Source organism: Mobula hypostoma, chromosome 7 (genome assembly GCF_963921235.1).
Source record: "Mobula hypostoma chromosome 7, sMobHyp1.1, whole genome shotgun sequence".
NCBI lineage: Eukaryota > Metazoa > Chordata > Chondrichthyes > Myliobatiformes > Myliobatidae > Mobula > Mobula hypostoma.
In genome coordinates, this window is record NC_086103.1 from 153,320,198 (window position 1) to 153,332,703 (window position 12,506).

Genomic DNA, 12,506 nt, shown 5'->3' on the forward strand with positions numbered 1-12,506 from the left:
GTGGTGGCGGGAGGATGGGGTGAGGGCCGAAGTGCGGGAAATGGAGGAGATGCGGGTGAGGGCATCATTGATGATGGCAGAAGGGAAACCACAATCCTGAAAGAAAGAGGACATTTGAGATGTCCTGGAATGGAAAGCCTCATCCTGGGAGCAGATACGGCGGAGACGGAGGAACTGGGAATAGGGAATAGCATCTTAGGGAATGCTAACATGGTATTTTCCTTCCTCACCACCGACTCAACCTGCAAGTTAATTTAGATGGGTTCTTAATAGGCAGCATTAACAACAGAAGCTGAAGGACCTGTTTCTGTGCTGTATGACTTTATAGCCATTTATTCTGATTGGTACGTAATATAATAGAATAGTTACAAAGAAAAATATGTACATTTAGATGTATGTTTTGTGAAATCTAAGTTCAATCTTTAAATGATGTTATTTTGAACAACACTAATTTTAACATTAGCTTTGTTTACTATGATTTAATTCATGAATTAGTTTGTACATGGAATGCTAATTAGTCCCATTATAATTAGTGAATTATTCACTCATTTTCAGTACTAAAGTACAATGCTCTTTTTCCTAATTCTCTTTAAATTCACTGTAATCCTATATTCTGCTTCTAGTAATTTTATTTGTACTAACTAATAGATTCTTAATGTGCCACAATGACAATTATGGAATTATTGTTAAAGGCTATTACAACCAGGTAAGTTGTTTTGTGGTCCAGAGAGCTGCTTCCACTCTTCAGAGCAAGGCCTAAGCAATTCCAGTAATCATTTGAGAACTTTCCTGAACTAATATGAGGCCCAGGAAATTCCTTTGATCACTTGTATCCATGACCATGATAACAATAATGTTAATTTATATGCTAGCAAGTAAGAATACGTGAGAGGAATTGCAGTTTGTGACGTGAGAGGAATTGCAGTTTGTGATTGAGACCATTGATAGTTCCCAATAATATTCAGAGAAAGATTAAGTGTGGAAAGTGATACTGTATTTTGGGATTATCTTGTCAAATAACTGCATACTGTAGAAGTATATAGATGAAAACAGAATGTAACTAAGGATATTGCACCAGAGATAGGAAAATAAACCATTGATGATAATTTATGATTGAATAGATATAGATATAGATAGAACAAGGCAAAAATGGCCCTGCATAGCTGGGCAGTGGTGGAAAGGCGCCAGAGAATAGCTATAGAGAAGGTAGTTAATTTGAGCAGAATGAAAGTTGTAAAAGGTTATCCAGTACAGATAGGATAAATTCTACTTTGCCAGGAGAATTTAAATTGCAAGTTGTTACACTACTGTCAAAAAAGTCAGAGAGTGATAAACTTATCAAGCACAGGCTAATGACTCAATGAAGGTACTGGAGAATTTTTTTACAGACAAAAATTTGGAAAATTTGCTATGAATTAACATGTGATATATACATAGTGTTTCACTAAACTGATTAAAGATTTGGGTAGTGCAGCTGATGTAGATGAATTTTCAAAAGGTGCTTAATAAAGTACCACATATAGATGTGTTAGCAAACTTGAACCATTTGAGATTTAAAGGGAACTAGCTACTTGCCTAAGGAAAAGAAAGCAGAAGGTAGTAGGGAACAACTACTTTTCAGACAGACAAGAAATAAGTAATTGAGTCCTCTGCCTTAATGCTACTGTTCTCTGTATGTGTTATCTATATTAATAGATCATAATTTTAAATTTTGTAAATGGTATACTTGGAGTTGGATTATAAGGGGCTCAAAGACATAACTAGTAAAATGGCTAGACATTTGGCAAGGAAACTTGACTATGGGAAGTAGGAAATGATTTATTTTGATAGAGGTAATATGAAAAGGCAATACAAAGTAAATAAGACATATAACACAACTGCAGGAATGGAGATCTATATGCATGACTTGTCAAGTAGAGAAATCTTTTAAAATACATTTGAGATCTTTGGGTTTGTAAATAGAGTAAAAACCAAAGAAACTATGCAAAACTTCCATTAAACATTGGTAAGGCTCCAGCTAGGTTACCATGTCCTATCCTTGGCACGGAACAGAAGGGCCAAGATGGCCTGTTTCTGTTCTGTAATTGTTATATCCTGGTTAGCACATTTTAGAAAGGATGTGAAAGACATGAGGATGGTATGGAGGAGTTGTCCAACATCAGAATGTTGCTAAAAATTCAGAGATTGCTGAGATCCTAGGTTATGGAAAGCTGATTGAAAATATAAACAAAATGTCAAACATTAGAAAAAGTTTGTAAATGTAACAATGGAGAAATATTTCCAGTAAGATAATATGGGTAGATAAATAGAATTAAAGACTATATAGGAATTTAATGAGGTGTTTTGATCTATAGCCTTATAGAGAGATGTGAGAAGGTGAAATAACCTTTCATGAAGAATAAGATAAAGTAAAAAAAAACATTTGAAGAGTTTTGAGGAATGACCAAGTAGATAAAACTTGAAGAACCAGGGCTGACACAATGGGCTGAATACGTTATGTCATTCTATAATTTTCCATAATTACCATGTGATGCTTCATCAGTAAATAGCCAAGATCTCACTTTCAATTTGGCTTTATGCACTTCAAATTAGTAACTTGGTAAATCATATGATTTTAATATCTGAATAGTTCACGGTGCAATTTTTAGACAGTAGTACATGATGTAGAAAGTACAGAATGCAGTCTTAGAAAGACCAATGCATTTTTGTAATGGGCTTGTTTCACGTTGGATCACTTTGTTATATGTGGTTGCAATGTGTGTTGAACGTCCAGCACACCTTACTCTGAGGGTCACACGTGTACCTCTGATTGCATGAAAATCGTGGAACTTAGAAGCTGTAATAATTAGTAAGTTTTTCTTTCCTAGACATTAGTGAACCTTGCTAATGGAGACTCCCTCAAGAGGAAGAGAACGGAATTCACAGGCAACTGCCATTTTATAAGTAAACTTCCTTAGATGATTATGACTCCGTATTTCCAATTGCAGAACATTTATCTATTTACCCATTATCCATTGCAGAGAAATAGAAGTTAAATGAGTAACTGATCTATTCTGGCACTGGAAATAGAATAGCATGAAATGTTTAGATTTTTTAAGTGATTAGAAATGTGTTGAACACTTAAAATAAGAGAATAAGATATAACACGGAATTATATAAGCATATTTATGATAGTTCTTCATTTGGATTGAGAATATCATTAAAGTATTTTTAATAAGACTATTCAAAATAATTTGCCTGCAACAAAGCGGGAAGTAGATTTAGAATGTAACTCGTGGATGAAAAACTATAATTGTTCAAAGTCCTATTATTGTCCTTTTAATTAAAGTAATTTTTAAACTCGTTTTTAAAAAATGCATCGCAAATATGGGCAAGCGAACTTAAATTCTCTGAATTTCACATGATTTTAGCTCATTGTCTAGGTACGTCGTAAGATTCCAATACCATTATTACTTGTCATCATTAATTTCTAAAAATTAGGTTTGCAGAACGGGAGGTAAACTATATATTCCGATTTCACATTGATTTGTATACTTCCATCCATAACTACACTAAAATCGATTAAAGATCGCTTTCACTGTGAGGCTCCCCATTGATTTTAATGGCAATTTTGTAATTGTTGGATTTACGACATAATTACGCATTATTCCCGCCACAGTCTTTTAGGACTGGTATTTATGTTATGGAATACTATGGTATTTACTTAAGTTATATATTGACATAACACAACCTTGGAGACCAATAAAAGCAATCAATGAAGATGTGTAAGGAATCTTAACTCCAGGTAATGAATTGTTCCTTGAGGTTTTTGTAGCAGGCACGTCAATGGATTGCTGTTAACATGCAAAATTAACAGTTACAGATTAACAATACTTCTTTAATGTATTAATGGTGCTCAAAAAGGGGGAATTGCAGGTGTTCCCCCCAAATGATAAGCCATACATGGGCAGCGTACAACCCAAAGCTATTTCGCATATCGGATCCCCTCCCTGTCTCCCCGTTCTTGTTTTGACCAGACCCACTGATTCCGGCCATAGGACCCTGGACTCTAGCGGCCAAACCCTTGATTCATGCAACCTACTGGGCGGCAAGAGTACCAGAGTATAAGTGTGGAGGAGGGAGGGGAATAAAAGCGGAAGCGAGAAAAGGGGGATGGGAGAGAATGGGCAAAGAGAGCATAGACTGGGTAAATCAACCGATCTTCGCCCTTTTGAAAGTTGTGACTTCAGCTCAGCATAGCCCTCTGTTTTCTCACCCTTTTGGTCTCCTTTGATGACAGTCCTGCTTGCAATATGCACGACTGTTTGCACCTGGGGGATCCGGAAGGTTATTATTGTATAAAAATCATTGCATTTTATTTGACTATAATCAATATTTTAACATTATTGTGCGATATAAAATACATAATACAGCAAACTCAAGTACTGCAGACGCGAGTGTAACAGAAAATCATGAAATTCTTCAGATGCTCAGCCAGCATCAGTAGCGTGGGAGAACCAGATAAATTATTTTTCAGCATTTTCGGGAATAGGTAAAGATATAACAATTTTTCACTAAGCATACAGATCCAGAGAAAGTGGGGATTTGAAGGGGAAGGAGTAGCCTGTGACGGGAAAATACACAGCGGTTATTGAGAAGCAAGAGACTCATAAGAACTGTTGAAGATTCTCGCATCTGGATGCCATTGCATCCCATTATTTTTTAATTATTGGGAAAGATTGTATTGAAATGAACTGTAAACCTTTTTGGTATCTGCATTTTGAAATCTACTTTATTGATCATCTTTCATTTATGACGAAGAATTTTTAATATTGCTAACTAGATTTTAAACGGGAAAGGATTGTGGATACTTCACCAGAACATTGCCGATAGAAATAAAATCTTTTTATGCCTTTATTTGCTGTATTCAGGACGACGGGAATTGCTAAGGCAATAATGGATATATTTAGTAAACAGCTGTAAACCATTATCAGCAACATTTTGAACATTGCTAGAGGGATGTAAAAGAAATAGCGGATTCTTTGAGGGGGTTTTGTGTATGACGTGAAGTTCTACAACCCGGAATTATTGGCTTTCATTTCGTTCGCTTGCATGGTACCTGGTCAGTTTTATCTTTGGCAGAAAAATATCATGTACGATATTTTACAGCAATTATATGCTATTTATTCACGTACTTCAAAACAGCTCTATAAGAATAAAACAAAAAAAATTATGTTTTGTTCATTATATCTCCGTCTATACTGATAAATCTTTTTTTCTTTCACGTAACTACGCATTTTCTTTTCTCATTTGTTATAAAATAGTAAATGGAGACAAGGTTAAATAACAGATCTTATTTCTGTAAAAACGAGTATAAGTTATACTGTGGAGTCCAGACATTTCTATCCACAAGGTGGAGCTCAGAAATAATTTGGTGTAGCGGTTTGCTATGATTGTCAAAATAATGTTGGATTGTGAGCAGTGCAGGGCAGTGAAAACATGAAACATTCGCCATAATGACAAGACTAATTATTCACATCATTTTATTTTTGGAATTCCTGAGCATTCAATCATTTTGAAATATTAACCATGACCTCAGAACAGGAGCCCCCTTTTCATCGCCTTCTACTTTGGACTGTGATTGACACGTTGAAGCTTAATTTATATTTGAGCGGTCTTGATGGATATCTGTGACCCTGGCATTAACTACTATATCCTCGTCTGGGTTATGTTTATACTTGATATGACATGTTCATAAAAAAGAAATGTTTGATCAGTGATTGATAGCCAACTCGCCAAGTGATACTTAAAATAGTTTAGTTCTATATAATACTAAAATTATTTAACATCCCAGAAAAAGAGCGCAAAATATGTAATGCATGGGTGTCACCTATGCTTTCGTCTTTCTTGGCATTTTATACGTATTTTGTTTTGGAATATTAGCATATCTTTACCACTATCTTTAATAAGTGAAAGTGAGTGTAAGAACTGGGTGAAGTGAGTCAACATGTGACGCACATTGTGCACTACAAGTCGGGATACATGAACTAAATATTCGTCTTGAACTAATTTTTTATGGATAGAAAAAAATACCCTGCTGTTTGAAGCTCTAATATGCAACCTGTAATCAGAAACAAAATATTTGCGTAAATGGTAGAGTTTGCATTCCGCAGAAAAAGAGGATAGCATCCTGTCTCTGCACCATTGTCCAAAAGAAGAAAGAGAAGTTTGCTTCTATTGAATATCGCCGTTAAATGCGGAACTTAACATACAATATTTCCGGAAACAGTTGAATAATTTTTCATTGCTTTATTTCTGCTGTAGTTGCAGATGAAGACATTATAAAGTCGAAGAAAACTTTCCGGGCCCAGACAGTTGTAAATCAAAATACGGAGACCGAGTTAATGTTAGAAGGAGATGACGATACGGTCAGCCTACTGCAGGAGAAAGAGATCGACAATTTAGCAGGTAATTCCCAGTATATGAAAGGCAAACACTCTCTCTGGGGATTTGTCTTTGTAGTATGAAGGTGGGCACAGTGACGCATAACTTTATTGCACATTGTCTTTAAAATCACTCTGGAACGAAACTATATATAGCGCAGGAGATCCATAGTTTAGGGAGAGTTCAACACGGCGAATCTGGCAACCACTTTGTCTCCTCATTATTCAAACCCTTCGGATCCATAACCCAGAACTCGAGGAGCAAGATCTGTCACGTGTATCTAGATACAGTAATCATTTTAGTTTATAAAACTGATATTAACTGATGTTTCTTGCTACTGAAGTTATGAAACAAACACACTGCATTTACATCGTTAAAGATATAAAGTTGAACATAAGTATTTATACTGACTAGATTGAGAATTATTAAATTGTTTTCTAAAATAATACATGCACTTTATTGATTAAATAAACTGAGCCAATAATATATTTGTGTAGAAGTTCCCATTTATATTTAGATACAACTTCCGCGTACGGCAGGGTGAATAGTTTGTAGCTTCTGTTTTCCCTTGGGTGAGAAAGATCGTCCGTACTTCCACTCTGGTTTGATCATAAGTTGTAGTTACATTTTTCTCCCAAATCACACTTTTATCCTAGCGCCTTTTTGAAGGATTGTCGTTATTTCCACAGGCATGTCACAAGTTAGTGATCAATAACCGCTACGGAGTTTTTTTTCACCGAAATTCCGGAAACAACCATCCGGCAGTGGTTAAAGAATATAATGTAATATATAGTACGGTTAAAAAAAAATTCATTTAGCAATTTTTTGGACGTTGGTGTTGACATCATGTCTTTAGGGTTGTATTTATAATCGTGCAATGATGTAGATTTTCTTCAATGTTGAACTGGTTTATTTGATGAATTTATAGTAAATGTAAATGACATTAAACTTCAGCTAAGAAATATGACTAACCCCTCACTTATATAAAGTGAGCACTGCATTCTGTGAAATGTGTAGTCAAAAGAATGAAGACAAAAAAACGCATAAACTTAGTCTGTAGTGTAAATTTGGTAAATGTAGTGTATTTTTATGTGCGTGGAGAACTTGCGGTACCACAACTTCGCTTGTCCATCTACCGAACTCGTAGATCCTCCCATTGATTGGCACAGTGCCTTTGATTTCACAGGATCAACAATCGAAAATACTCCCAGAGATGCGACGTGGTTGTTGACTCTAGAAGTGGATTAACAACTCCATAATGAAACTTTCCTTTCAATGATCTCCACATACTCATAATTTTAAGCCTATTATGCTGTACTGTCTCTTATTGTGCATTTATTACTGTCTGAACCAGACCAGCCTCTCTATCACTGATTATTATAATTCTGTTGCTTTGAAGATATCGGAATCAGGTCACTGTACTTATCCACTCTGTTCCTTTCACTCATTGCCTTTGGGTTGGGGTTCTGGGTAAAGCTGGGTAAAGACGTAGTTCACGTCATTTCCTCATTGTAAATAAAAATTAGAAAAAATCACGAGCGCAGTGAAACACCTGGTAGGTTTGATTGAATGTTGTAATTCTTGGATACCTTTGCATCTGTAGACCTGAACCATTTAATGTGAACCCTGAGTGATCTCCAGGTTTTGATGTTAGTCCATGTTTTCTTTTTCCGTCCTGCCAAACCCCTCTGCTCCGTAACCCATCATCTCTCCAAGACAGCTATATTTTGTTGCGCTCTCATTCCAGTCTACCTTACCTCGCCCCGGTACTAAATTTGGTTAATCAACTCCAATTCAGGATTTCCACCTTTCCCTCCAGATTTACTCTTCTATCTTACATCTGTATGCCGGCCACCTCAAACTGCCAGTTCGGTCCAGTTAAACAGCTGGCAAATGGTGAATCGTGATAGCAGCCAGGCGTCAAACCAAGGAGCCCTGCTGTTGCCTATCCGCTGCAACCGACTTTACATTAAGGAAAAACACTGCAAGGTGTATATAAATTCGAATGTTAATTTTAATATGAACGACAGTTTGAAGTGATTGATTAACATATCAATAACGACTCGATATCAATTTTCGTCCCTTCGAACTTGCATGGAACAATTATTGCCATATTTAGGCTCTCATACGCATGATGAGGGTGAGTTAGCTGCCTGTTTTTTTTAACGCCTCATTATGGTACAAGTAACAACGTGTCCATCTGAGACATGCGATGTTGAAACAATTCAAATGCAACAACAAAAAAAGGAATGTAAATTTTATCAGTGTGAAAAGGCAGAAACGTTTGCGAGGTCGCCTCAGCTGCATTCAGGCAGTTGCCATACACGTTTGAAGGATTCAGCCTTCCGTAAAATAAGGTCAGAGTCGGTGCCATTATCCAGTATTTACAACTGAATTCTAATAAGGTACACTTAGAACTGCGTTTATGTTTATAGATAGCTGGTTAAATGGAAACTCCAATAGTATGGATAATTTTGAGACCTCTTAATATATGCACACTGGATTATCATTTTATGCAAACATTTTAATATTGGATTCTAATTATGGAGTCACTATCCCTTGGGAGATTAAAACGTAATCCTTTTCTTTCGGCTGTTCTGGATTAACCTCGTATTGTCCCATTCTTTTTCTGATTCCCTCCAGGCTACAGTACAGTGATTGTATCTACTCTAAGTGTTCTGTGACTGCGGTTACTGTATAATCAGAGATTTGGAAAGCACCTTTCCTAAAAAAAAATGACAAATTCTAACTATCTGATCCAAATTTGTAAATATCTAAACGATAAAAAGCCTAGAGTCGCACGCAAAGCTTTCCCTGAGCAGAAAAGATGAGTCTTGGGAATACAAACCAAATCGACTTGTAATCTTGAAACAATATCGAACAGAACTGGTGGAGCAACGCAGATTAAGATTGATGAGAGATTAAAGTACCAGTTCAGTGTAGCGATCGATAGAAAATACCAATCCTAAAGATTTTAGTTTGGCTAGTTTCGGGTAGACGTGATGGATACAAGTGAGAACTCAAGATCGAGATGATGACATTTCACGTGATTGTGGTCAGCTGACTCAGATCAGAAATGTGCCGAATGCTTAAAAACTGTAATACTGATTGTGGGGCAAAAACTGAAGTAGTCCCGATGTAGTGTACGTTCCCGTTCCGCTGGCAGTAATCAAAATAATTGCGTTAAAAATGCTACTTTAAAGCTACTGCGGAATACACAACTAAGTACGTTCTGAACAATAAATATGTTATTTACAAAACTGTGGTACTCTTTTTGATTATTTTGAGACGCATAAAATTCTTTGAATTCTGATATCTCGACTTCACTGTAAATGTATTCTACGCGGGTTTCTCCGAACAATAAACTAAATATTCGACGCTGTCACAGAATGGGAGTGATATTTACAGGATCTTGCTCGGATAGCTCCTCTGAATCGCCTAAAAAGATAGCAATCTTTCGCGTAGTAAGATCACAAAAATTATCAAAAGCAAAATTATTTCTGAAATCTTTGTACTTCCATTGGTATTACCATGCATGCCAAAAGCCCTTGCGTGTGTGAGCATTGACCTGTGATATATAATGGCGAAGCGTTTATAGCTGATGGCTTAGAATTTATCAAATTATCCCATTTAAAATGGTCAATGTGAAATCATATTCCCTCTAAAAGGTATAATAAGAGTAAAAGATTTACATGTCTACTTGCAGGCCCTGTTGTCTTAAGTACTCCAGCTCAGCTAATAGCACCAGTCGTAGTTGCTAAAGGAACCTTGTCTATCACTACCACAGAAATTTATTTCGAAGTCGACGAAGATGATCATGGCTTTAAAAAAATCGACCCAAAGGTAAACTATTTAATATTTGATATATTTTGCTATATTTTTCCTTGTGTTAAGCCATATTTATTGTTCGTTTTCCTCATCATTTTAACTAACATTGGACGTAAATGCTAAATTACATAGTTGTCACATGGAAAAGAGGAGCTTTTCATGAAAATTAAAATACTGACGTTTTTCAGGAAAATTATCATCTCGATTTTGAACATACTATTAAACATTTATGTGACAGTAATATAACTCACCGAGAAATCGCATGTTCGTTTAATACTAATCATGTGGTTACTGATATTCATAATGTCATTTATTTTCGGTGAGTTCAGAAAAAAATTTGTAAATGACTTTCATTTACACATATTTTCACAACTTGCTTAAAATAAATTAGGTGCTTGCCTAATTATTTGCAATATTAAATTGACGACACTGAATGATGGAGCGAAGAAGGAAAACAGCCTGAATATTTGAAAAAGTCGTTATGTACTGTCCTCAAAATTGTTTTAATGTATGATGCGTGAAAACTCTTTCCCAATTTTACTCCCATCCCTTTAGTGTGGCATATATTGGCCCAAGCCACCCAGTGGAAGTTTTTCCTGCAATTAATTTGATCAGCATCTTGCAACCATATTGGTTATTTATCTTAAAACTAACCTTTTAGATTAAGCTAACTTTTTCTTAGGCACAATTACAGTTGGAACAATCCTGTTGGTGCTTTTGAATGTAATTATTATAATTATGTTGGGATCAATGGCAACAAATTGCGCCATGTTAGGTGTAGCTTTCCTCACTAGAAATAAACAGAGTTTATCGTCTGTTTAAATGTTGTGTGAAATATTCTAGAAGTTTTGCATGGGTACTGGAAACAGACGTCAGAAAGTATTTGATTTGTACATCTCTTGAGACTCGTTTATTTAAAGTAGCCGATACATTTTGATGAGTCTTAAGTGAATAAGACTGGCAGAACTAAAGACGGGATTTGATCTTTAACCCAAGTCTATCCGGGTTTACAAAAGAGTTAATAGCTTTATAAAATCACGTTGGTTAGGCCTTGGTCCGGATTTCATTGCTTCCAGTGGTCTCACCAGGTCAAACTTGTACAATTTTGCAATATTCGCCAAATATTCTGTTCTACATGTTTTAAAGGGGTAGTTCTTTTCGAATTTTGATACGAATTTACATTTTGATGTAATGTTTTCAACGAATTGTCAAATTCTGCTGTTTTACACTGGTAGAATATAATTAAACATTATCTGTAATGTATTTTGTTTTTAATGCTAAACTTTAACGCACCTGTTTCCTTCCATTTTATTTTCATCTCAGTTTTATTTTCTTCTCTTTTAGGTTTACATTAATGCAGTTCAATCCCTTGATTATGTCTATGTCACATAAATTTGGTAAAATTCCTTCACCTTCAAATAATTAAATAACCTGTGTTTCTATTTCATCAAAATCTAAACATTAAAGAACACCAAGCTTGTCTCGAGGAATTACATTCATTGCTTTCCCCATCGTATACATTTTACGTAGTAACATAAAGCAGGGAAGTTTAAGACTCTACAACCTGGAAGCTTTTAAAATCTATCAACGAGTTTACTTCGTCTTTTTCATGTCTTTATAACGGATACATTAAGCAAAACATTAATATTAGATAATGTTTTGTGTTGATTTGTTGAGGTTTCCACTAAGAACGTAATTAATTTACCTTAGTTAACATATTGATATCACGAAGTTATATTTCTGCACCAAAGGTTATGTTAGAATATACAATTTTGCTCATAAAGTTGGTTATATGGACATGATTCCCTGAGTTAATACCAGAAAATAAAATTAAAGTCATCTATAGTTCCACAAGCGACTAATAATCGCATTAACAAAACAAAACTGAGGAATATACATAATTTTGATTTTTAAAATTATATATTCCGAAGTCCATGTTCCAGAAGTCTTTTATAAACAAAAATTTTAGTGCAGTGGAGTAAGTCCTGGTGCAGGTATAAAATAGGCTGCTTTGTTTTGCTTATGTTAAATCACTGCTGTTTTCTTAAGCGCGTCAAAGCAATTCCGTTATTCATTTTCTCTTTATATTTCCGGTGTGTTTTTATGCAATTATAGACATTGTGATCAGGATAAATTAACATTATTTTACTTGTAGTACACTCGTAACACTTTATCTGTCAGTGGCCTTATTAAAATACATCGAAAAGGAAACAAGTTATCTTGCATGTGCGTTTACATTATACGTTATTACGATA

The 12,506-nt window shown here is 35.3% G+C and overlaps 1 protein-coding gene across 4 annotated transcripts in view; it reads left to right on the forward strand.

Annotated features, from left to right (window-relative positions):
• nbeaa (neurobeachin a) overlaps positions 1-12,506 on the forward strand; it is an 868,656-nt gene that overhangs the window by 618,463 nt on the left and 237,687 nt on the right. For all 4 annotated transcript variants that reach the window (XM_063054331.1, XM_063054330.1, XM_063054328.1 and 1 more), the window contains 2 exons: positions 6,304-6,447; positions 10,130-10,266. In XM_063054331.1, the coding sequence (XP_062910401.1) occupies positions 6,304-6,447; positions 10,130-10,266 (281 nt within the window). The remainder of the gene's footprint in view (positions 1-6,303; positions 6,448-10,129; positions 10,267-12,506) is intronic.